At 41.5% G+C, this 25,488-nt stretch overlaps 1 protein-coding gene across 17 annotated transcripts in view; it reads left to right on the top strand.

Annotated features, from left to right (window-relative positions):
- APBB2 (amyloid beta precursor protein binding family B member 2) overlaps positions 1-25,488 on the top strand; it is a 291,766-nt gene that overhangs the window by 191,070 nt on the left and 75,208 nt on the right. For all 17 annotated transcript variants that reach the window (XM_090035820.1, XM_090035818.1, XM_090035812.1 and 14 more), the window contains one exon: positions 23,545-23,691. In XM_090035820.1, the coding sequence (XP_089891946.1) occupies positions 23,545-23,691 (147 nt within the window). The remainder of the gene's footprint in view (positions 1-23,544; positions 23,692-25,488) is intronic.

Here is a 25,488-nt window from a genome sequence, read left to right as displayed (position 1 = left end):
AGTGTGATGCGTCACTGCCCAGCTCCTATGGCTAGGCAGGTATAGCACAGAACTTCCCCTGCTATGGCAAAGACTCCCAGCAGGGGGGATCCTGGAGTTCCTTCATAGTTGGCACTTGGGTCAGGTGCCCTGCTTGCCCTACCCTAATTACACTACTGAATCTGGCCTTCGGCTAACTATTTAGGTTGTAAGAGAGCTTCAGAATCTGTGTTGTTTTAGTAGCAATTTTTTTTCTCTCATAGTTCAGCAGAAAATGTTTATAAAGGCAAACCCTGGGCCACTTCCTCCTGTCTTGTCTCTACTCTGATGTCAAGCAGAATATCCCAGCTTTGTCAAATGAGCTGAATTCACAGGTGCTTTCCAAGAGACATTTTTCCTGATGACATTTTGAGTTAGCATCCAGTTCATCTTAAGAAACCGACACGGAGAAATAAATCCATGAAGTGTCTGACTGTTTCCCTGTCAGTTTCAGTTTCAGCAACTTTACTAGTATGACTAGTCCTATGGGTATTGCCAAAGTTAATAGATCAGGTATTTGTATTGGGAGCCCATTTCATGTTGGTAATAGTTTTTTTTGTAATCGGTGTCCATTTTACATCATTGTCTGTTTCTTATTTGATGTCAGGCTGCCACCTTACTGTGGAGCTATATGTTCTCACCTCCTATTTACTGCCATTCCTGACTTTCTGACTTCATAATGGGATGTCTCTCTCTTTGTTTATCACATTAGATAAAACAGAGTCTGCCCTTGTGCCTTTTTAACATTTCCTTAAGGGCACTTTTGTCATCTTACATTGGGTTATTTTAGATCAGTGTTTTCAACCTTTTGGGACTTGAGGAACACCCTTCACTGGACTTAAGGCAGGGGTGGGTAAAATACGGCCCATTGGCCAAATCCAGCCTGCAAGGCCATTCTATTTGGTCTGTGGGGCCCCTAAAAAAAATGTTGAAAATTAAAATTTATCTGTACTAGATTCCTGGCAAAAATGACAGGAACCAGGGGTAGTAGGACCCAGGGGAAGCCCTGGCGGGCTCCTGCAACAGCAGGGCCCACCTGGCCCCACACCCCCAGCCGGAAGCCCCAGCATGGGCTTCTGGCCTGGGACCATGTGGCTGCCCCAGCTATAAGCTCAGGTAAGGGGGGAGGGAGGGGAGAGAAGGACCTCGTGCAGAGCATGGGGAAAAGCAGCCCCTCACCTGCCCAGTGGCCCACACTCCTGCTACAGCCACTTGCAGCCCATGTGGGACTGTCCTGAGCAGGCACAGGAAGCTCTAGGCGGGCTGTGAGCAGCTGCAGCGCGGGGCACCGTCCATGGGACAGGCACGGGGCCACTTTTCCCCTGCACTCAGGACCAACTTGTAACCTGCCACCACTGCCAGCCTGGGCCCTGCACTGGCTCTGAGCTCTCCCATTGGGGCTGCGCCGTGGCAGCAGCCCCTGTGGCCCCTCCACTTGCTGCATCGGCAACGTTTGCTGCTGCTGCCCACCATAGTAGACTGTGGTAAGGCTGCCACCACCGCCTCTGTGCTGCCTAATGTGGGCTTCAGGCGGGCAGCAGCAGCAAACACTTCCTGGTGTGGCAAGCAGGGGAGCCACAGCTGCTGCGGCACAGCCTTGACAGGAGAGCCTAGAGCTGGCATGGGGTCCAGGCTGGCATCGGGGGTGGGTTACAAGCTGGTACTGAGTGTGGGAGAATAGTGGCTCCTGACCTGCCCCATGGCCGGCGCCTCACACTGCAGCCGCTTGCAGCCTGCCTGGAGCAGCCTGTGCCTGCTCAGGACAGCCCCGTGTGGCCTGCAAGCGACTGCAGCAGGGAGTGCAGGCCACAAGGCGGGTGAGGGACTGCTTTTCCACATGCTCCACACCAGCTCCTTCCCTGCTGGCAGGCAGGGGGTCAGGGCTGTGAGCTGCCCCAGCCTGTACTGTGGGGCTGGGGAGGCACTTGGAGGGAGTCGGTGTGGGAGCACAGGGCCTGCACCGGTGTTCCAGGGCAGGGTGGCAGGGGCTCTGTGGAGCCGGGCCAGCTCCCCCCTCTCCCTGTTGGTGCAGCTGAGCTTGGCTCCAGCGACCCCTGCCAGCCTGCGCCCTGCTCTGGGCCCAACCGGTGCTGGTCCTGGGACATTGATCCCAAGATGGTGACCAGGAGGCGGGGCTACCCATGTGGCCCTTGACAGCTTGCCAAAACTGGACAAGCAGCCCTCTGCCCAAAATAATTGCCCACCCCTGACTTAAGGTGTGCTTCCACAGTTCAAAAGCTAATTTATAGATTACAATGCTTAGTTCCTTGCAGAGGGATATGGTGGGGGGAGGGGGGTGGGATTCATCCAGGCAGGGACAGTGCTGAAGCCTGATTGTATCTGTTTTTCTCCCAACACCTACTTATCTCGTCACACCTCACAACACCCTTCAAAAGATCTGACAGCACTCCAGAGTGTCCTGGCACCCTGGTGGGGAATCACTGGTTTAAGTTAAAGGAAAACTGATTACTGTCCAGATTTTGTATTTCTAAAAATCCTTTGGCATGTAAAATACAAAAGTTGCCAAATGTGTTAAAACCAAGGCTTGAAAATATTGGCCACTATTCTTCCCATTTAGCAAACATATTTATTCAGTGACCCATTCCAAGTAATCATGATGATATATAGTTTGGAATAAATATGTTAGCTAAATGGCAAAAATAGATTTCATAGACATTAGGGCTGGAAGGGACCTCAGAAAATCATCGAGTCCAGCTCCCCACCCAAAGGGCAGGAAGTCAGCTGGGGTCATAGGATCCCAGCAAGATAAGCATCCAATTTACTCTTAAAGGTGTTCAACGTATCTGCTTGAGCCACCTCCGATGGCAGGCTATTCCAGACCTTGGGGGCTCAGACTGTAAGGAAATCTTCCTTATGTCCAGCTTGAAACGGTCGTGCAGTAGTTTATAACCATTTGACCTCATCTTCCCTTGGGGCTCTCTAGTGAACAAACGTTCCCCTGGATACTGATGGTCACTCCTGATAAACTTATAGGTGGCCATCAGATCACCCCTAAGATTGCGCTTTTCCAGGATAAAGATCCTCATATATCTCAGCCTGTCATCGTAAGGTCTGTTTTCCTGACCTCTGATCATGTGCATGGTTCTTCTCTGGACTCTTTCAAGTGTCTCCACATCCATTTTGAATTGTAGAGCCCAAAACTGGTTGCAGTACTCCAGCTGCGGCCTCACCAAGGCCGACTACAAGGAGAGAATGACGTTTCAGGATTTGCTTGAGAAGCATCTATGATTGCAAGCTAGCATTTTTGTCACTTTACTAGCCACAGCATCGCATTGCAGGCTCATGTTCATCTTGTGGTCAATGATGACCTCCAAGTCTCTTTCTTCCATAGTACTAACCAGCGTAGCACTGCCAAGCTTATAAGGATGCTGCAGGTTTTTCCTCCCAATGTGGAGAACCTTGCATTTTTCAGTGTTAAACACCATCAGGTTCTCATCCGCCCATTTGCTGAGCCGGTCCAGGTCAGTCTGGATCACCCTCCTGTCTTCAGGTTGTGGATACTTTGTCCCAAAGTTTGGCTAGTACTTTTAAATTCTGTGTTTCTGTCTGAAAATTTGAAAATATCCATCCACTGGTAATCAAGAATTCACTTTGGTATAGAGGGAGATACCAGATATCTTGAGATCATTTGAGCTGACCAGTGGCCACTAATTTAGTGTCATGTTACATTAATGTGTGTGGCTCATTAATTATTATTCCTCACTCATTTGATGGTGAGTGAAAGTATCTCCTGCTTCTTAAGGAAAAAATTCCATAGTAACTTCTCTATTGTCAGATTTCTACATCCGAAAAATACTGGATTAGATTCACACCAAGGTAATATAGTTTACTTCTGTAGGATTACATGAGGGATGAATGGGACTAATTATCTTCCCAAACCCCTGAACACATTTTTTTAATGATCAAAGATATATTGACTCTTCCTTCTATGCAAAACGTCAGGTAGTAAAAAAAACTTGAAATGTAGACTCCTGGTATATGTTATACTTAAGGTGCAATTTACAGATCTTGAACACACCTGGGGCTATCCCAGAACCAGAGCTGACAATTATCTGATTGTCAGCCTTGGACCTGGGACAGTCCAAGGCCAGTTCAACAGAATTATTTATTAAAAATCTTCTTAAGTTTTTCTTGCATTCTGTGCAAAAAAAAAAAAAATACTATCATCAAGAAAACATATAGCATAAAGCTTGTTGGAAGGCTACACTAGAATTATTCTTCTAAGGTAGGGAATAACCTACTTAAACGTTTTCTAATATAATAAAGGGGCTGTTTTAGGGTCAGGGCTGATGATCAGCTAATTGTTGGCTGCATGTGTGGGGCTGCAGGCATTTGGTTTTCAACTAGCTGGTAGAGAGGGATTCTAGGATCATGATCCTGAGTGTTTCCTACCCTGGCAAGTATGAAAGGTACAATTGGGATCTGATCCTTGATCTAAAAATCGTACAGTGATTGGAATTGGGGAGTGGATCCCATCATACCACCGTTAAATGCACATTTGCCAGAGGCCTGTATCGCAGACCTCTGAAAATGTGTTTTAATGGAAATGCTGATATTACTTCAGCTAGGCAAGCAGGCAAATTTTACTTTAGAAACTGAGCAAAGCAGATGACTTGTTAAGTAAGCACCATCAACATGACGTAAAATCTGGACTCTTATGTGATTTGAATATTCAAATATGTAAAGAAAATATTTTCTTTTGTTATTCTTGTTTTGTGTTAAACTTCAATTAGTTCAGTAGAATTGCCAGAACAGGATGTGTTATAATCAGCAAAAAAATCCTTTTCTGTTTTTAAAAAAGGAAAATAATTAATTTGGCTTTGCACAGGACTGTATTACTTCTAAAATAATACACAAAAAAGTTCCCTTCCCCTCAACACATTCCAGTCATGTTGGCTGCTTTCAGTCATTAAAAAAGAAAACCCAACCTTAAAGCCACACTTTACCAAAAGAAGCAGCACGTTACTTTGAGCTGGCTCTGCAGTGTCTGTATAGATCTGGCACTTCAGCTGGGCTTCTTGGCGCGTTTGTCTAAAGCTGATTCAATCAGCTATTAGATAAAAGCACCAAAAAGCCCCAGTAAAGCACCCAATCTAGACAGACATTGGGCGAGCTGGGTCCAACTAGTGTGCTGCCTCTTCTGGGCATGTGCTGGGCTTGGCACAGGGGTGCATGGAATTTGAAGAGCCATTTTGGTTTTTTTAACATCTGCAAGCAATGTTTGAACCAGGAACTGGAAAACATGTATCTCTTGTTTTAAAGAAACACCTCTTGTGTTTGCATTGAGTATATGGGTTGAAATCAAAGTCAGTTTCACCAAGCATCCTGATATAGCTGAAGGGCGATTATTGTCAGTGTTCCTGCCAGCTATCGATTACTATAACTTTCCAGGAGTGACAGCAACTGCAGTCTCCAAATTGCATGCTTGCCTCAGAATTTGGCAGCCTGCCATTAACAGCATTAAGGCACTTTCCCTGTGTGAAAAGTTACTACAGATAAAAATGCAGCTGCTTTCATATGTTCTATTTCCAGAAGCAGTTTATTAAAGCTTTATTAAACAGTGAATTAAAGCTTTAAGCATGTATTGTTTTAACAAATAAAAACCAGAAAGTAAGCATTTTTTCATGTTGCACATTAAATCTTTAAGATAGTACCTATTTGCTTCCTCATTGCCATTTCTGTTTTCAGCCTTCCTTGGTCATAAAAAGGGTTTGTTTTTTTTAGTTGCACGTTTTATAGTGTCGTCCAATTGCCGTAGTATAAATGGTCATATTATGATATATGTCTCCTAATACCGATTTCCATCCACCAAAGAATACTTCCAACATTTAAGTTTATTTGCAAAAACAAGATGAAATATGAAGATCCCCTTTCCAGGGAATTATGATGCCATATGAAGAAAACCATAACTGGAAGTGTGGGATTTTTAGAGGTTCTGGGTTATTGTTTAACATTTACATTATGATAGTGCCAAGAGGCCTACATTAAGAGCAGATCCCTGTTGTGATAGGTGCTGTACAAAGATAGCCCCAAACTTGCACTTAAATCCAGACTTGTCCTTAAATTAAATATACAGAATTAAAATATGAAGCTTAGCTCAGCTAAGAGACAAGAGAAGCAGATAATACTTTCTCCACAGAGCTTATACTCTTAACAAGTCGACTTTTTTACTGGGATTTGGGACTCCCTTATTTCCCCACATATATTTGGGAAATTGCAGTTCAGTTTTCTTTGACCTTTCAGACATAACTGCAATTTTGTGACAGGATCATTGGTTCAAAGTTGGATCCAGGTGCGATGTCCTGTCTCTCCAAATCTCTAACATGCCAAGTGCCACTGGGATTTCAAGTTCTTGCCACTTTGCAGAATGAGGCAGTAAATAAATGAGATAGGAACAGGACCTGTGATTCTCTATTCCTGTCTGAAACACATTGTGAAACCATTCATCAGGTGTGGAAGAATAAAACAGTCTAGATCCATAAAGGGAGACCTTCCAGGTGTACAATACATGAATTATGACCTGAGTCGTCATCAGCATCAAGATGCATTGTATGAAGGGTTTGCATTGTTTTGCTGGATTTGCAAGGAATTGGAAATTGACAAGATGAGATACAGAAGGTTTTTTTGTCTCAAAAACCAAAAAATCTTGCTGGTGTGCAGCCCAGTTTTTTTATACTACAGAATTTCCACTCCTTTTTAGCCAGTGACTGTTGCTAGGATAACTAAATCAAAAATTGCCAATCACATTTGCATTATGGAATAATTTTAATAGCCATTTTAAAGACCAAATGCCTATACCTCACCCTGCAATGATTAGCACATTGCAGTAATGCTGATGTAGTTGTGATCTAGTTAATTTGTTAGTTGGATGTACATTTATTCATAATTGCTGATCTAGCGAGAAACCATCCCATTATACTATCCAAAACATTTGCCCATAAGGAACCCTTTTAATATGAAGAAATTATGCATCAATCACAGTTACTGTAGCATTTAATGATAACCATATTTTGTAGCTAGATATAATAAATATATCTGATTTTAAAAGTGGAAGTTGCTTTGGATCCCTGTAGACTAAGTATGCCTTGTAGCTGGGCTTTTTTATTATATTAGAAAACATTTAAGTAGGTTATTCCCTACCTTAGAAGAATAATTCTAGTCTAGTCTTCCAACAAGATGTATGCTATATGTTTTCTTGATTATAGTATTTTTTTGCACAGAATGCAAAATCTAACTTAAGAAGATTTTTAATAAATAATTGTTATTAAATCCCAGCAGACTCCGTGCTTCATAATCTTGATGTGCTGTGTTTCAGCACAGTAAATTTACTTTCTGGGTCAGCACCACTGAATTTTTTATTTATAAAGGTATCTTTAGTAACCAGACAAGAATCAGGAGGAGGAGGACAAAGTGGTTATCTTTAGTCATTTTAAGGCCTTACAGACAACAGTGTAAGTGTAAAGCTGGTCTCACCATTTTGCAGATTGGTAGGGTGGCTCCTAAAATTGATAAAGCTCCTGAAATCTCAATCCCACTGGCCTTTTTCAGATTGCTGGCAATACTCATCCATCAATGGACAGCCAAGAATTTTAATACATTGGTAAAGCAATAACTGTTTGTAACTCCCCAGTGGCTCCCAGTGGAGATCAAACATTTAACTTCTGCCACAAGGTTAACCTTTGTCAGCTTTAGCATCAGGGCAGACTGGGTTCATCACAAACTCTCTTGATTGTCTGTTCATCATGTTGTAACCATAGAATTAGCTGGCTGGATATTTTTATATGTGGCTTTATTTGCAGTAACTTGTAATGTCTATCTAAAATATCCCAAGATGATAGCCTGGTAAGAAGAGGAGATTTTTAAGGTGTTGGCCATGTCTAGAGAGTTTAGAAGAATATTTTAAGTAGAAAGAGTATCATGCAAGAGTATTTTGCTTTTTTTTCCCCTTCAATATCTTTTCAACAGTGGTCTCTCATCCTGTTTTCCCCATTTCTTCCAGCAGATATAGCCCAAGCTTCTCCTTTTCCCGGAGCTTTCCCACATTCAAAGCCTAAACAGTAGCAAAAAACCCTCCATGAATATGAATCTAGACATTCCTTGGGTGTAACTGTTTCCTGCAGGACCTCATTTGTTCTACTTTTCTTATTCCTTCTGTCCCAGAGAGACCCTCCCACTTTTATTATGCCTGATTCAAGATCCACCTATCAGTATGCTTCAGTAGAATTTTTTTTTTTATGCAAGATTCTAAAACCTAAGGATAGGGTAACAGCCATGCACTTCTTTGTAAAATCCTAAAATTTTCTCTTTTATTGGACACGTTTTTAATGAAAATAAATATTGATGTTACATGTCATCCAAAATGAGCTCTTTCACATTCAGTTTGTGGTTCTGTGCAGACCTACTGAAAAGTACTACATAATTTCATGGAAGAGATTAATAAAAAGCATTTAAAGCTTTATATTGTGCAAAGTAAACAGGCAGCAGTTAAACTTCAATCTGTGTGCTGACTAAAGGCATCTTATTTCACTTTTCCTTTTAGCTCTGCATCTTACTCTTAAGGAACATAACTGTTTTCCTCAGTAGCTCAACTATGACCAGGTTGGGATATAGTGCTTTCATTCATCTGCCTTGTTGTAAACACAGTACCTGCCTTATCTCCACTCAGAAGACATATTTGTTATCCCCACTTGATATCCCCACCTCTTTAAGCAGTAAAGACGAAGTTCCTATTTTTGAGGTGCATCAAGTCTGAGGTTCATATTTCTTCAGTGAAAGAAACCCCAAACTGATCCAGTGCAGGAACATGCTCTTGTCCTAAGAGCTGATTTGACCTCTCTGGTTTGAGCCCATCTCCAGTGCACTGGAACAGAAAAGTGCCAAGGTGAAAAGAAACAAGGCATTTTCCTTCCAACATCTCAGAGGAATGAGAGATTCTGCATGGTTTTTAGTATGACCAGGGTTTGCTGATGTAGAAAGGAAGTTAAATATTTAACTACAAGGAGATCACATACTGAGTTTACTATACTGGGTATTATACAATAGCTCTCAAACCCACATGTTTACATTCACAGAGGTTTGGTTAATACCTTCTAGGCTTTTGAAAAATTAATGGGATACAGTTGCTGAACTATTAAGCTATCTATGTCTTTACAGTTTGAACATCTTTATGTCTTTTTTTGCATAATGGAGGCATTTTTTTTAGCAATTAACATTTTATAATGGTGATAATTTTAAAATAATTATTAGCATTTTATAATGAACTGTGATGGAAACTTGGAAATGGAAAAAAAGAAAAACATACTCCTATTAATGGGTATTTTGGTTCCATCACTTTATTGTTGGTGATTAAGAATTGTAATATAGTCAATCTACCAGGGTATTCCTCTGAGAGAGATTGCATCACAACCGTTTCCTGGCAGTTAAATGGAAATATTCACCTGTTCCGTAATTGCATGGAATCATTTTATTCATGCTGTGCAATTCAGCTTTTGATTCTGTTTAATATTTTCATTTTAATGCAACCATTCTTAATTCTTAGGGCAACAGATTAGAGTGTGTTGCTTGCATGGTATAGGGGGATTGTTATAATAAGCATATTGGGTGTGTTCAGACGCGTGGATGTTTGGTTCCCTGGGGACAAGTAGTGGTGCTGCCACTACCTGTCCCTGGGGAACATCTGTGCCACGTGTACTTTGGTGTGTGGCAAGTTGCCCTGGGTGGGGTATGGGAGGCTTACCTGGGGGCCTCCCAGGGCTGCAGCTGTGGCAGTTATGCCAAGCAGAGCAGAGCCTGGCTAGCAGCGGAACACGGCTCTGGCTGGCCTGGCTCTTCTTTTCAGCAGCACGCACTGGCCAAGCATGCATTAGTGTTTTGGGTTTTCCCCCCCCCCATGATTGTTTTTTGACCCCTGAATATCCAGGGGTCAAAAAAACCCGGTGCAGTGCACGCTCAGCCAGCATACCCTTGCAGCGTGGCGTGTACAGTATGTGGTGCTGCAAACATGACTGTGCATGTCTGGACGCAGTTATTACTTGCTTATTTCAAAGTTGAAATGAGTGAGTTTGTTTGTTTTTGTTTAACTAAAAAAGCCTGACCATACTGTCTGAATTAGGCAGGCTGAATATGAAACAGTTAATTTTGTGACCTAAATGCATTTTCTAGGGTGCAAGTTTGTTCAGTGTTCTGTGACAAAATGACTTGTTAAATTATGTAATGATATGCTTAGGAAATCTACAGAGAGGTTCAGTGCCCTTTCCTTAAATCTCAGTACCACTGGTATGGATGGATTGGGTTAGGTCTGAAATGGAAAAGCTATTAAAAAAAACAAAAAAACCAACAAATTTAGTTTGTGAAGTGAAGAATCAGAGAAAGCATTCTCCTATAATGTGTACTTTCATACTGCCTGATTAAATCATCATGAATTTTCAGTGTGTTCTTTACCATGGTATTTCATACTTACTTTCCAGTCTTTTGTTTTTATTTCTGTGGGTATTTCTTCTATTTTTATCCTTTCTAGTATAGTTTGTAGAAGTTTCTATACCACTCTTATCACTTTGTGGGAGCACCTTCCAGTACTGCATCAAGCAATGGGACTGACATCAGACACAAATGAGATGCACATGATTCATTCTCCCCCGGGGAGAATTGTGCTCGGTGGTATGTTTTGGTTTGGTATGGTTTATTTTATTTTGTTTTATAGAAACACTTGCTGGGCACATTTGATTTCTCAGTTTCCTTTAACTACCCTGCCATCAACTCCTTAACTTTAATTGGTTTAGTAACTAAAGCAGTGATTCTTATCAGGGTGCTACAGTACCCTAGGGTAGGGTGCCTTGCGATCATTTTAAGGGTGTCACGCTGTTAGCGCTCTTAGGTGTGCAAACATGGTTCACAAGATAAACTTAAGTTTTGCAAATAGAAATCCACAGACTTAAAAACTTGTGGTTTTTCTGAGTTCTTTGCAACAGAAGAATTACTCTTACTCTTTTTCTGTGGTCAAGAAACTGAAAATGAAGAGCTGTCTTTTTCTGAGGGGTGCCTCAAATCTAAAAAGGTTGAGAAGCATTGCTCTAAAGGAAACAGTGTATACACTCTGAAATATGAAGAACAGAGAAGCTAAAATTTAGTTTCTCATTTCTATCTACTGAGGTGCCCTTATCTTAATTTTTCTGAAAGGACATAATAGACAAGTGGATAATGAACAGGGATTCTGGATTTCTTTGTTTAAAAACAGCAAATTCTCTGATTAAAAAAAAAGCAAAATCTCTGATTTAAAAACTCAAATCCATGTTTTTCCACAATTAAAATGAAACACCACTATATAAATATTTCAGTTTAAAATGGTAAATATATCAATAAACCCTTGTGTTCAACTGATGCCTATATAGGTATCAGTTGAACACAAGGGTTTATTGATATATTTACCATTTAAAAGCAGTTTGTAAGGCTACCAGTGCCTCAATCACTGTAATAAAATACATTCTAAACACCTATACATTTTGGCATTTGATTTTAGGTTTTTTATCATAGAAATTAGAGCTTCCCCCACCCCCTTCACTCACCAGGATGTGGGTCCAGCTACAGTCCCCTCTCTCCTCCCCCGCTGCTTTGTGACGTTGAGCAGCCCTGGTGTGCCAGTGACCTGCCCATGCCACTGCTCCTCACTCCCCACTTCAATCCCGCAACCCTCCCCATCCCTGCCAGAAGGAGCCCCTAGCTGGCAAGACTACAGGGATAGGGGCCCAGGTCCGCAGCACCCTGTTCCCCCCAGCAGCACCCAAACTCCAGCTGCCACCTGTGGAAGTGGTAGCTGCAGTGGAGTACAGAGTCCAGCTCCCCCTCCCCCACAGGCCGCAGGGCCGGAGCAGAGCCCATGGAGGAGGGGTGAATACAAGCTGCCTGCTGCAGGCTAGGGGCTCCCCACCCTACTGTCCGCCCCCTGGGGTGTCTGCAGCAGGACACAGTAGAGTAGGGCAGGGAGGCTTGATTCCACTGCCAAGAGCCCTGTGCTGCCATGGCAAGGCACTCCTTACCTGCCTGGCAGCAGCAGAGGACATAACTCTGTGCCGCCACCCCTGCTGCTGCTGGGTGGGCAAGGGGCGTTTTTACGATGGGAGCATGGGACTTATGGTGGCACCACCAGGTCTTCCCACCCCACTCTGCCCTGCCACACCGGGTTCCACCCAGGGGAAGGGCAGCAGGGTGAGAAGCCCCGAGCCTGCAGCAGGCAGCCTGCATCTACCCCATGTACAAATCTGAGGGGCATGTGATCCCCATGTCCCCTTTCCAGGAGTGCACACAGTGGCAGGGAACCAGCCCCCCTACTACCCTGTGGAGGAGCCACCCATTGCTCCATCCCACTCCCCACTTGGGCCCTGCAGCTGTGCATTTCCACCCAAATACTGTCCCAGCTGAGCCCCTAGCCTCAGTCCTGTCCAACTCCCTCTGTCCCTCACTATGGTAGCCTCAATTCACCTCCCCACTCCACACTTACCTTTAGGGAATTGTAGGAGGTGCTCTCCCTAATGCCTGGCTGCCGTGTGCATGTATGCATGCACAAATGCACGTGGCACCCCTTGCCTGATTGCCCTCCTCCCGCCTCCCCCAGCACCATGCAGGCTGGAACTCTGGCAGCCTGCAGGGGGAAACGTGCTGTTTCCTGTGTTGTTCTTCTTTGGAGACCTGGATCCCTGATGATGAGGTACTATTCTTTCCCCATCCTGGGAAATTTCCATTGTAGTCCTTTTAATCCCATGTCCTTGTTCAAAGCTTTTTGCATGTTCTCTTTTCTCTTTGAACTCTCCTACCTTGCTTTTTCCTCCAGAATCGTACTCCTATTCCAGTCATACTCCTTGGTAAACTTCACAGATGTGCAGTACACAGAGTACTTCCAAACTGATGTTTAATTTTTTTCACACAAAATCATTTGTGGCCAACAGAACAAAGGACTGAAAGTCTGGTTAACCACATTACCATGATAATATGGCTCTCTCTAGATTTTTTTTAAAGAAGAAAAGAATTTTGATACCTTTGAGGAAGTTTTTGACAAACGTAAACCTTTGGCACTATAGTATGGATGAAGACAGTTGAGTTTCATTCAGCCTAATTTTATTTTCATGATCTTTATTTGTGAACTTACAGTTCCTCTCATCTTTCTTTATCCCCCATCACTGTGTCTGTTTGTACTTTTGCAGTATTTCTTTCATCCTGATAGCCTGTATTTCTCTTACTGGTCCTTCAGACCAGGGAGTTAGGCTTCCCTGTTTTGAAGCAAAAAGACTTAGTGGATAAGCTGAGCAATTCTGACCTTGAAATGATAAGGTCAGCCAAGTCTGGTGAAAAGACTTCTGTTGGAGTTGTTGGGTTTTTTTTCCTGAGGTTGTTTTTAATAAGCCAAATCTTAGGAAGGGTATGTAGCCAGGTTTTTTTTTGTTTTTTTTATTTTTTACTATAGAACAAAGTAACCTCTCACACCAAATTCATGCAGAATTATTGAATGCACTGATCTTTCTTAACATGCTATTTTACTTAAATAAACTACATAGTGGCCTGTTCCTGCACAAAAATAATAGCCTATAAGATTTCATTTTCTAGGCCAATTCTAGAAATTCACATAATGACACGGTATAGTTTTTTGAGGGGAGAATTAAAATGAGGTTGGCTTCTATAACACTAAGCTGTCTGAGTGGATTCTTTGAAATTTTACCATATTAAAATAATAGCTATGAACATTTCAGTTTTGAGCCTGGCATGAAAACTGTATAAGGGCCAGAGATATAGAATTTCCAAATAATTTTAGAAGAAAGACGCAACCTAATCAGCAGTAAAAGACATGTCTAACTTCATGCCATTAAAAACCATACAGTGTTTGTTTTTCATCATGGCTAATTGTTGCTTTTTGTATTAGTTAGTTCCATGGGAAAAATACAGAAACAAAGCCCATTTAGGCCAGAACAATAACACTTTCTTTACTTCAGTAGGTACCATTGGGGCCTGAGGAACAGTTCTGCTGTACTAGTGTTCTGAATAATTAATCAGTTCTCTTTTTGTGGCTAGCTCAACTAAGCTTGATTTGAGAAGTAGGTCATGTGTGTTTCCAGAGATTCTGCTGTAGTTCTTTATTTTTAAGAGTATTTACATATTGCATACAGAACATGTGTATTTCTTAATAGAGTATCCCCAGCTTCTGGAAACATACTGCATGTATGTAAATAAATATTTGCTCCTCTTTTACTATATATCTGCATTTATTATAATATCATGTATCTTTGTAACATTTAATAAGATATGTGCTATGAGCAAAGCAGACTGTTAGGCCCCTGGCAAATGTTATACTGAAGACATAATTAATCAGTTAATTGCATCTTAAATAGTAACCTGGACACATTCTGTGCAATTAGTGACACAATAAAATGGGAGATAAGCTGCAAAAATATTCCACAAAAATATGTATACTCATTTTGTGGTTATGTTGCACCATAAATTGAACATGTGATAGGGTCCTCACCGTGCAGCCTGATGCTGGCTGCATGGTGGGGACACTTGGGCTGGCCCCAGTTTGGTGGTGAGGCTGGGACCAACAATCAGCCTAGTCTTAAACCAGTTCTGGTCCAGTCCTAGGGCTTCACTTGATAATCATCTTATTTGTGGTCCCAGCCCTGGGACTGAACTGGTTCACCAGGCACCCAACTTCCTACTTGTATGCAAGTAATAATGGTGCAGATGAGACCTGGGAACAGATCCCATCATGCCATTAAGTGACTGTGTGCCAGAGGCCTAAGATTCTGTACGTAGAGTGCATTGTTCCTCTGAGTCATCTTCTTAACCAATACTTGAGCCCTGCATGATGGGGTAGATATTATTTCTGAGTCGTTCTCTAAAAATTCGAATTCCAGAGAGGCTTAGTGTTCTTTTACAGCAGGTATGCTCAGTTGTCCTTATTATTTCATATAGTTTCATCCAATTTACTTAGTACTGAAGTGCAACTATCTATCTATAATGACATGGATTACCTCAAAACTTTTTTTCTAAACAGAAGTACAATGCCATCAGTCTTTTTTATAATATAAAAAAGAAAGAGCTACATTTTTCACATTCCTGACTTTAAGAACAATTCCAAAAACCATGAGAACTGGCAATACTGTCTTTCTTAAATCAGTGACTATTTTCAGAGACTACTGATGGCATTGTACTTATGTTTAGAAAAAAGTTTTGAGGTAATCCATATATATAGAAGAAAGAGCTACATTTTTCACATTCCTTACCCCTCAGATGAGGCTTGGGAATGTCCTGATTCTACATAGACACAGGTGCCTAATGTGAAGCTCTTTACAGGCATCTAAGCTCCATTGGAAAGAAGAAGTTCAGACATACCTTCAAGATTAATGTTTCCGATTGGTTACTCGTAGACAGCTCCCACTTAGCATAAAGCTCTGTGAATTATTCCTTAGAAATTTCTAATTTTCCCCATTTAGTGTACGTAGAGCCTGAGCACCTAAACCTCTTTCTTTAATGATCCCCTTGGGGACAGATGTTATGATGTTTAAGCTGGAAGTACCTAAGGGACCAATCTGGATTTTGCCCTATATTTTGTCTGGGAAATAGATGGCACATTGTGTATTCCACAATAGCAATAATAATGAATATGCAAACATATTTCTTCTTTTTCCATCTTTCTTGAAAGAATTTATAGAGTCCACCTCTTTACTTACTAGTTGTCTATTATTTTTACATGCAGTGGAAAGAAGGCCCATAAAGTTGATCACCAGGTACAAAGCATCTCTATTTAAGAGACAATGCTCAAGACCTCATTCTTTCACTGAGTTTTTGAGTATTTTCAACAGAAGTCATGAGCACTTCAGAACCAAAAAGATCCTTTGACATGGCGTAAGAGATTTGTAATGCAGTGACCTTATTATATACAGTACATTTTGGGCTCCTTGCTTCAGATTTAAAATTCAGAAATCTCATAATCAAGGAAGAAAACACAAAATAATCTGTGTGGAGTGGAAGCAGAAATATTCAGGGTGATAGTTAGGTATCTTGACATCAGTAGGAGTTTTACTTTTAACTTTGGTGGGTTCAAGGGTTTATTACTCCAAGACAGTATTTCATCTGACATACAACTGTGGGCTGTTTGGATCTTTAATTATTGTTTATCCATATACGTGGTGGAGTTCTAACACAATTTACTTAACATTTTTACTGATTAGCAAGTGAGATGCATTATATTGTTAATGACTTTTCAAAATAGTTTAAGTGGAGTGTAAGAAAAAGCTTTACCTTAGGGAAACCTGTGAGTCATAGATCAGGGCTTCTCTTTTTCTGCACAGTAAAGAACCCAACCCATCAGTGCTGGTTGAGTGCTGATAACACATATTTGCAAATAGGAAAATGTTCCTTATTACCTGTACAAAAAAACAAAAAAAAAAAACCCAAAAAACAAAAACTTCACTAAATGGGCTTTGAGTGATTTAAAATGTACATATAGTATGTGTACATTCAGCAAGTGTGTATAAACGCACACAAATTTGTTGGTTACAAAATAACAGAATGGTGTTGAATTTGAATATGAACATTTTTGTATTTATCCAAATACGATACACTTGTTCCTTCTTAGAAGTTAGTTTTACTTGGGCTTATTTGTACATAAATCTGTACTTTTTTAAAGAGCTGCCTAGTCATAGGTTCTAAATTGGAGTTAGAGTGCTAAATGATGTGTTGTGAGGGTATTTTTTACCATCTGATAAGGAGTATCTGTTTATTAAATGCTAACATTTTAGAAAATAAATATCACTAAGTAGTTTTTTTTTAAACATGAAAGATCTAACCTTATATCCTAATTACTGCATAACTGGGAGAAAGCTTTTAATTAATAGAAAATACACTCTAGATGATAATCCCGCTGTGATACAAGGATGGGTTATGACAGCAGCCAAATTTCTTTTTATCCTGAGCATCTAATAATCTGTAATTACTGCTGTTCCCCAATATATTTAGACACAGTGCTGATGCACAATCAAAGTACAGGCATACCTCGTTTTATTGCGCTTCGCTTTATTGCACTTCGCAGATATTGCGTGTTTTACAAATTGAAGGTTTGTGGCAACCCTGCATCAAGCAAGTCTATCGGTGCCATTTTTCCATCGGCGCCATTTTTCCAACAGCATTTGCTCACTTCGTGTCTCTGTGTCACATTTTGGTAATTCTCGCAATATTTCAAACTTTTTCATTATTATTGTATTTGTTATGGTGATCTGTGAACTTTGATGTTATTATTGTAGTTGTTTTGGGGCGCCATAAACTGCACCCATATAAGACGGCAAACTTAATCGATAAATGTTGTGTGTGTTCTGGCTGCTCCACCGACCGGCTGTTCCCCTGTCTCTCTCCCTCTCCTCAGGCCTCCCTATTCCCTGAGACACAACAATATTGAAATTAGGCCAGTTAATAACCCTACAATGGCCTCTAAGTGTTCAAGTGAAAGGAAGAGTTGCACGTCTCTCACTTTAAATCAAAAGCTAGAAATGATTAAGCTTAGTGAGGAAGGCATGTCGAAAGCCGAGATAGGCCAAAAGCTAGGCCTCCTGCGCCAAACGGTTAGCCAAGTGGTGAATGCAAAGGAAAAGTTCTTGAAGGAAATTAAAAGTGCTACTCCAGTGAACACATGAATGTTAAGAAAGCGAAACAGCCTTATTGCTGATATGGAGAAAGTTTTAGTGGTCTGGATAGAAGATCAAACCAGCCATAACATCCCCTTAAGCCAAAGCCTAATCCAGAGCAAGGCCCTAGCTCTCTTCAATTCTATGAAGGCTGAGAGAGGTGAGGAAGCTGCAGAAGAAAAGTTTGAAGCTAGCAGAGGTTGGTTCATGAGGTTTAAGGAAAGAAGCTGTCTCCATAGCATAAAAGTGCAAGGTGAAGCAGCAAGTGCTGATATAGAAGCTGCAGCAAGTTATCCAGAAGATCTAGCTAAGATAATTGATGAAGGTGGCTACATTAAACAACAGATTTTCAATGTAGACGAAACAGCCTTATATTGGAAGACTTTCATAGCTAGAGAGAAGTCAATGCCTGGCTTCAAAGTTTCAAAGGACAGGCTAACACAGCTGGTGACTTTAAGTTAAAGCCAATGCTCATTTACCATTCCGAACATCCTAGGGCCCTTAAGAATTATGCTAAATCTACTCTGCCTGTGCTCTATAAATGGAACAACAAAGCCTGGATGACAGCACATCTGTTTAGAACATGGTTTACTGAATATTTTAAGCCCACTGTTGAGACCTACTGCTCAGAAAAAAAGATTCCTTTCAAAATATTCCTGCTCATTGACAATGCACCTGGTCACCCAAGAGCTCTGATGGAGATGTACAACGAGATTAATGTTGTTTTCATGCCTGCTAACACAACATCCATTCTGCAGCCCATGGATCAAGGAGTAATTTTGACTTTCAAGTCTTATTATTTAAGAAATACATTTCGTAAGGCTATAGCTGCCATAGATAGCGATTCCTTTGATGGATCTGGGCAAAGTAAATTGAAAACCTTCTGGAAAGGATTCACCATTCTAGATGCCATTAAGAACATTTGTGATTCATGGGAGGAGGTAAAAATATCAACATTAACAGGAGTTTGGAAGAAGTTGATTCCAACCCTCATGGATGACTTTGAGGGGTTCAAGACTTCAGTGGAGGAAGTAACTGCAGATGTGGTGGAAATAGCAAGAGAACTAGAATTAGAAGTGGAGCCTGAAGATGTGACTGAATTGCTGCAATCTCATGATAAAACTTTAACGGATGAGGAGTTGCTTTTTATGGATGAGCAAAGAAAGTGGTTTCTTGAGATGGAATCTACTGGTGAAGATGCCGTGAACATTGTTGAAATGACAACAAGGGATTTAGAATATTACATAAACTTAGTTGATGAAGCAGCAGCAGCAGGGTTTGAGAAGATTGACTCCAATTTTGAAAGAAGTTCTACTGTGGGTAAAATGCTATCAAACAGCATCACATGCTACAGAGAAATCTTTCGTGAAAGGAAGAGTCAATCGATGCGGCAAACTTCATTGTTGTCTTATTTTAAGAAATTGCCACAGCCACCCCAACCTTCAGCAACCACCACCCTGATCAGTCAGCAGCCATCAACATCGAGGCAAGACTCTCCACCAGCAGAAAGATTACGACTCGCTGAAGACTCAGATGATGGTTAGCATTTTTTAGCAATAAAGTATTTTTTAATTAAGGTATGTACATTGTTTTTTTTTTAGACATAATGCTATTGCACACTTAATAGACTACAGTATAGTGTAAACATAACATTTATATGCACTGGGAAAACAAAAAGTCGTGTGACTCGCTTTATTGCGATATTCGCTTTATTGCGGTGGTCTGGAACCGAACCCGCAATATCTCCGAGGTATGCCTGTAGTAAACAAAAAATAGCTGTATAAGTCATGTAGCACATTTACGTACACACAAGAGAAGAAGAAATAGACAGGGTGATACCATGATTCTCTTGACATCAGTGAGAGTTTTGCCATTGACTTCAGTGGATCCTTTATCTCCCTAACCCCCAGTCTTGCAAAGACGAGTACACCACATTACTCAGTAGAGGCAATGGGTATTTTATCCATTGATTTCAGAATCCAGATTTCACTCACAGTGCATAAAGGTAAGCAGATAAGTATTTTCTAAATTGGGTCCCCAGTGTTCACCAAGGGAGAAAGGAAAATCTGTTGAATAATTTTTTTCAAGCTTCCAGGGAGATACCAAACTGCAGTGAACAATTCAGTCATCTCAATGTATCTTATGTATTTTAAAATGATAATCCACAATTTAATGCGCCATTCACTTAGAACAGTGTTAGGAACTAACTTAGTCCCCTTCCTCCTGCATAATCTTATGTAGAAATTTATGAACCCAAATTGTATACTAAAAGTTATTCTTGATGGTGTTGGATAGCAAAACAATTTAAACTACCCTTTTTAACACTGTTGTTTTTTCTAGCACAGTGCCTAACAGTGTTCCCTCCAAGTTGTGTGGCATGTGTGGCCACACAGGTGCACCTGGCAGCGAGGCATGACCGCACCTGCAGGCCGTGTACGCCACACAGTGTAAAGGGAACGCTGGTGTCTAATGTTGTTCAAGATAAATAGATATGTTTTTGGTACCTGGGATATTCCTTTCCCTATATGTAATATACCAATACAAATAATATAATAATAACTTAATAATAAAGGCATTGAGTTTGACTACAAATTCTTAGCTGTAGAACAGTTGATAATTTTATAAGGGCTCCACTTTATTTTTGTATGCTATAGATGACCTCCTGCTGTTTCCTGAATGTGGACTATTTCTGATACCTACACAGAGCCCCCCTGAAGATTGCAGCAGTTCAAAGCAATTTACAGGAGCGGTCCTGTGTAACTAGATAGATGTTACATGCTAGATGTTGATAACACTGAAAACTGTTTGTCACAGGAGGGCAGCACTGAACAATGCATTTTGTCCTGTTCGTAGTTCTGACTTCTGTTGCATGATGGATCATTTGATTTCCTGGAACAATAGTAAGCTGGCTGATTAAGACAGCACACAACTTCAAAACAATAAAAGCTCTCCCAAAGATTGTGTGTGGGCCTGTGCATGCATACACACAGACAATACATGTTCTCCTGAAGACAGTGTACATGTGTAGTGTACATACACACAGCCTGTGCGGATAGGGAAGTATTTGATTTGCATTTGGATTTGGCCGATTTGGAGGACAGTATTTGATTTGGAGATTCAGATCGTTGTCCTGAATTGATTTGGCTGAATCAGCTTCACAAGATTCAGTGCTGATTCAGAGAGGTTTGGTGATTTGGATCAGCTGAGTGGCAGGCTGCAGGTTTTCCTGTGGCTCCTCCAGCTGTGCCTGCCTCTCCCCAGGCAGGGGGAGGAGCAAGAGGAGCCCCTATGGCTGCCCCACCCGGCCCTGTCTCCCAGCACTTAAAAGGAAAAAAGCCCCACACTCACTGGCTGTAGCGGTGTCTATGGGGGCTCTGTGACCTCCTGGCAGAGCACCCCCGCCCAGACCCAGTAGTCCGGGGAATCAAAAAAACAAAACATACTCACTGGCAGTAGCAGTGGCTGTGGGGGCCCTGGGGCCACGTGGCAGATCCCCTCTCCCCCCTTAGCCCCCACTCCCCGATCTCTGTGCCCCGATGGATGCCTTGCCCGGCACAGCATCCTGGCAATTAAAAATAAACCAAAACAAACCCTGCATTGAGTGGCTGCAGCAGCAGCAATTGGGGCCTTGTGACAGTCTACCAACGCAGCATGGGGTAGCGGGGATCACCTCCCCTGCTTAGCACCCACACCGCAGCTGCCCCATGGCGCAGGTACAGCGCAGCTTGTCAGGGTGCTTAGCAATGTCTGGGGGCTGGGACTGAGCAGTGCTGGGCTCTGGGTGACACGTGGAGCCACCCCAACTCCCAGGCAGCATACGGTGCTGTGCTGAGTGACGCAACAGCTGCCACATGGGTGCCAGGCTGCGGGGTGACTTCCACTTCCCTGCCCTGCACCGGGGGGCCACGAGCCCCCAGTCACCCCTGCCAGAGCCACTGAGTGTGGGGGTTTTGTTTTTTGTTTCGGTGCTGGAGGCTGGGCTGGGCTGGGCGGGGCATAGGGCCAGGCAGGCCAGCCATGGGGGCTTCTCCTGCGGCTCCTCCAGCTATGCCTGTGTTTGCCCCAGTGGGAGGAGCCAGCTTTAGTGGCTCTGTCCTGCTGCTGCTTGCCCAGCTTCGAATCGATTCAGAGATTTTACTTGGTCTCCCGATTTGATTAGGATTCAGAGATTTGGTCCCCAAATCGGGCCAAATCTCTTCCAGATTGAATTAGCTACCAAAGCTTTGCGCAGCCCTAACCACAACCTTGGTGGTGTAACCTTTGCACCTGGAGGTTACAGGAAGGCTGAAGTCAATGCACGGGTGTTCTGTTTTAACATTTCCTTTCTTTTGAGCACCTGCCAAGTTGTACAGAAAATGGATTGCACAGGGCCAGTTTACTCTTTGATCTATTTTTGAGAGGAAATATTCACTGTGAAAGAAAAGCGATGTTATATATAGGCAAACTTCAATTATTAATTCTAAATCTTTCTGCTGTTCTTGTGGGCTATGCATCTGCTGAAGCTTGGGCTTCTCTAGAAAAAACTGTAAGTGTTGATAGAAATCAGGCCAACACTTGAATACTGCCTAATTCCTTATGAAAGAGAATTACTTCATCCTTAATGTTGAAGTAGGAAGCAGGAAGCCTAAAAATTTTTTTTTAATTCTCTGAAGAGAGATGGAATGATATAGTAGAATCTGATGAGTCCCTAAATTCTCAAAGGTAACATAACTTATATCTGACATCCATATATACCATTCCATTTCTCTATGCTTAAAAATACTGTGTTTGGTATCATATATAAAATCTTCGGAGTATTGCCACTACTTGTGAAATTTTCAGGAGACTTAGGAAAGTTTGTGGTGTCTATTAGAACACAAGTGATAAATACCATTTGAGAGCATACAGTCTAAATAAAATCCTGTCCCCACTGGATATGGTTTCCCCCTCTGTACTCACTGAGGTTCCTTTTCCAAGTTAAAATGTACTTTTTTATAAATCTGCAACAATGACTATAATCTAGACATTTCCAGGCAGTTCTTCCCTTTTTTGTTTTGCTTACAAAAAGCACCATATGTGGAGAATAATGTAGCCTTGGTATGTTCTGCCAACGGAGTGCTCTGGTTGGCTAAACATCCGTCTGCTTTATAATTTTTGTAATTGGTTTGTTTTTTAAAACAGTCGTTCTGATTCTTTTACAAAAGCTTCGTTCTTTGTACAAGGTATTATCCCTTAGTTGATGTTTTAAATTTACCATTGTTTGCTGCCTTGCTTAGACCATTAAGCCAATAGTTGTAATCTGTAATAAATTAATTTTTCTGGTTAAAACTAGCCAGGTAGATATATTGTATGTGTGCATTTCACAGCATGCCATAATCAATAGGATTTTTAGGAAACTAAAGCTAAGACAGTAGCTAGGACTGCCATCCTAATGTATAGGTATAATTGCTTTTTCTGGTACAGGAGTATAGCACTAAATATCAGTATGTTCTTTACATGTCTCTCATTTAATCTTGTATTTTATTGAAGTTTGCAGCTATAGAGATATAAGAAGAGTATCCTTTCCTGATGCCTCATTCAATTTCACTCATTGTTTCTGGAAAAAAAATCATCTTACATTCTCAAACTGTACATTTTAATTTACCTATTTCCTAGGCACATCACCTCATAAGGTGACACTTTGAGCAATAGAAGTTCATGATGCTACCTCATTCAAAGTCAGGGGTAGTTTAAACATTCATCTAGCAAAGAGAAGAATATGGCATAACATTTCTTTCGCCTCTCATGCAGCTTTGCTGATGCGTATGGAGTTTTGATTTACATGCATATACTTTTATTTATATTTTTCTTTTCTTTTTTGTCTTAGTGTTTTGCTGTGCGCTCTTTGGGCTGGGTAGAGATGGCAGAAGAAGATCTTGCTCCTGGAAAAAGTAGTGTTGCTGTTAACAATTGCATTAGACAACTCTCTTATTGTAAAAATGACATCAGAGACACAGTCGGAATTTGGGGAGAGGTAAGAGTTTAGTAAATGTAACCATTTTTTGGTGAATTAACCATTTTATTTCTTCCTTGAATGCAGCCCTCCCATTCTGTAAAACACCTTGAAAAGTGCACACACGTGCACACATGGTAAATTTCCCACCCATATAAAGTACCAGTTTAAAATGTTACTGACTAAAAAGTAACATTTGAATAGTGTAATTTATTATGCAACTTTAATGTGAAAAACAAAATGAAAAATCAGAGCTAGTCTGGGACTGCTGTAGCAACAGCTGGTGCTGCCAAAAAGGAGAAAAGACACTGAGAATGACCTTGAGATTTTTTGTTTTTGGCTGGTTAGAAAAGCAGGTGTCACAAATGCTGTGATCAAATTATTGCATCTCCGGTTTGTATATTATGTACTGTATAACAGGACCAATATTAAAGTAACTAATGGCTGAGGTATACTGAGACTATATAGTTTGGTAATAAAATGTTTGTTGTGAGGTATTGTTTAAGGAGGCTGGAGTTACTCTGACTAATAGATTGCTGTATAATCACACTGCCAGAAGCCTTCATCCAAAGTCACTGAAACGAATGGGAACATTTTTATTGGCTACAAGTGGGCTTTGGAATAATGCCTTATTCCACTCTCAAGCCCATTACCAAGTGGAAAAGGAGTGTAAGAAACTTCAGGTTGATGAGGGAAGTAGGTTGCAGGCATGTTGGTATAAGGACATAAAATCATGGATTAAATATAGACATTGGATTTATGACACATTATAACTTGCCTGACATCTGACTCCCCAAGTACCTTTCCACTATTTACCTGCTATATTCATCCCTCTTCTCTCCCCCGCCTCTCCTCTCCCTTCCCCCCCAGCCTGTCTCTCACCCACTGACTCCTCAGTTTACATCTTCACTGACTACCTATTTTCCATGCAGACCAGACCAGCCTCTGGTTTCTTTACTATTCGGTCCATCCAGGAAGAGCACACACCAACTGCAGATGCTTCCTGAGCCTGACGAAGGGTTTTTAAACCTGAAAACTTGTTAAGAATTTTTTTTTCCAGTTATTTAATTTGGTCTAATAAAAGATATCTGTTTGACCCAAAGAGCCTTGTTTGCCTTTGAGTTGATAAAACATTTGCACCAAAATGTTACAAGAAGGTTTGAGTGAAGGCATGACTGGTCTGTTTTAAGCAACTGCCAAGTTGTTTTCCATGCTGTGCTCCTGTCTCTTGACCTGTTGGCATAAATATTATACTAACTTAGAGTTCCTGCACCCCATGGTCCAAATGCCAATGTCATATGTGAAGAGGATGAACATTACATAATGAAAATTCAGTATGAGTCTATATGGAGTAAGTAGTATCACGTGGTGGGTAGAGCACTGGGCTGGAACACAAGAGCCCTGGGTTGTGTTCCCAGCTCTTCCCCTAGCCTACTGGATGTTCTTGGGCAAGTCACTTCTCTGTCTCAGTCTCCCTATCTGTAAAATTATGCCTACTTTTGAAAAATACTTTGATTAAGTGCTACATTAAGTGCTATATGAGCAAAGAAATTGGGAATAAAAGGAATCCACAAAAAGCTGAAATATGCCTTCTCTAGCCTTAATTTCTTAGACTGGGTGATGGCAACCGTTTGTCACTGTGGGCCACTATTTGCAACCCAGCCCCTGCCATGGGCCACACTGCTGTACCTCCCTGGTACCTTCTCTACAGCTTTGCCTGGAATGTGCTGCCAGTTCCCTGAGCTCCCACAGGCCAGATCTAGTCTGTCTGTGGCCTGGATTCAGCCTATAGGCCATAGGTTGCCAACCCTGTCCTAG

This window comes from Crocodylus siamensis, chromosome 2, assembly GCF_052110815.1.
Source record: "Crocodylus siamensis isolate JL-2025a chromosome 2, ASM5211081v1, whole genome shotgun sequence".
NCBI lineage: Eukaryota > Metazoa > Chordata > Crocodylia > Crocodylidae > Crocodylus > Crocodylus siamensis.
Note: the sequence above shows the minus strand (reverse complement) of the source record. Positions and strands in the feature narration are given on the sequence as shown.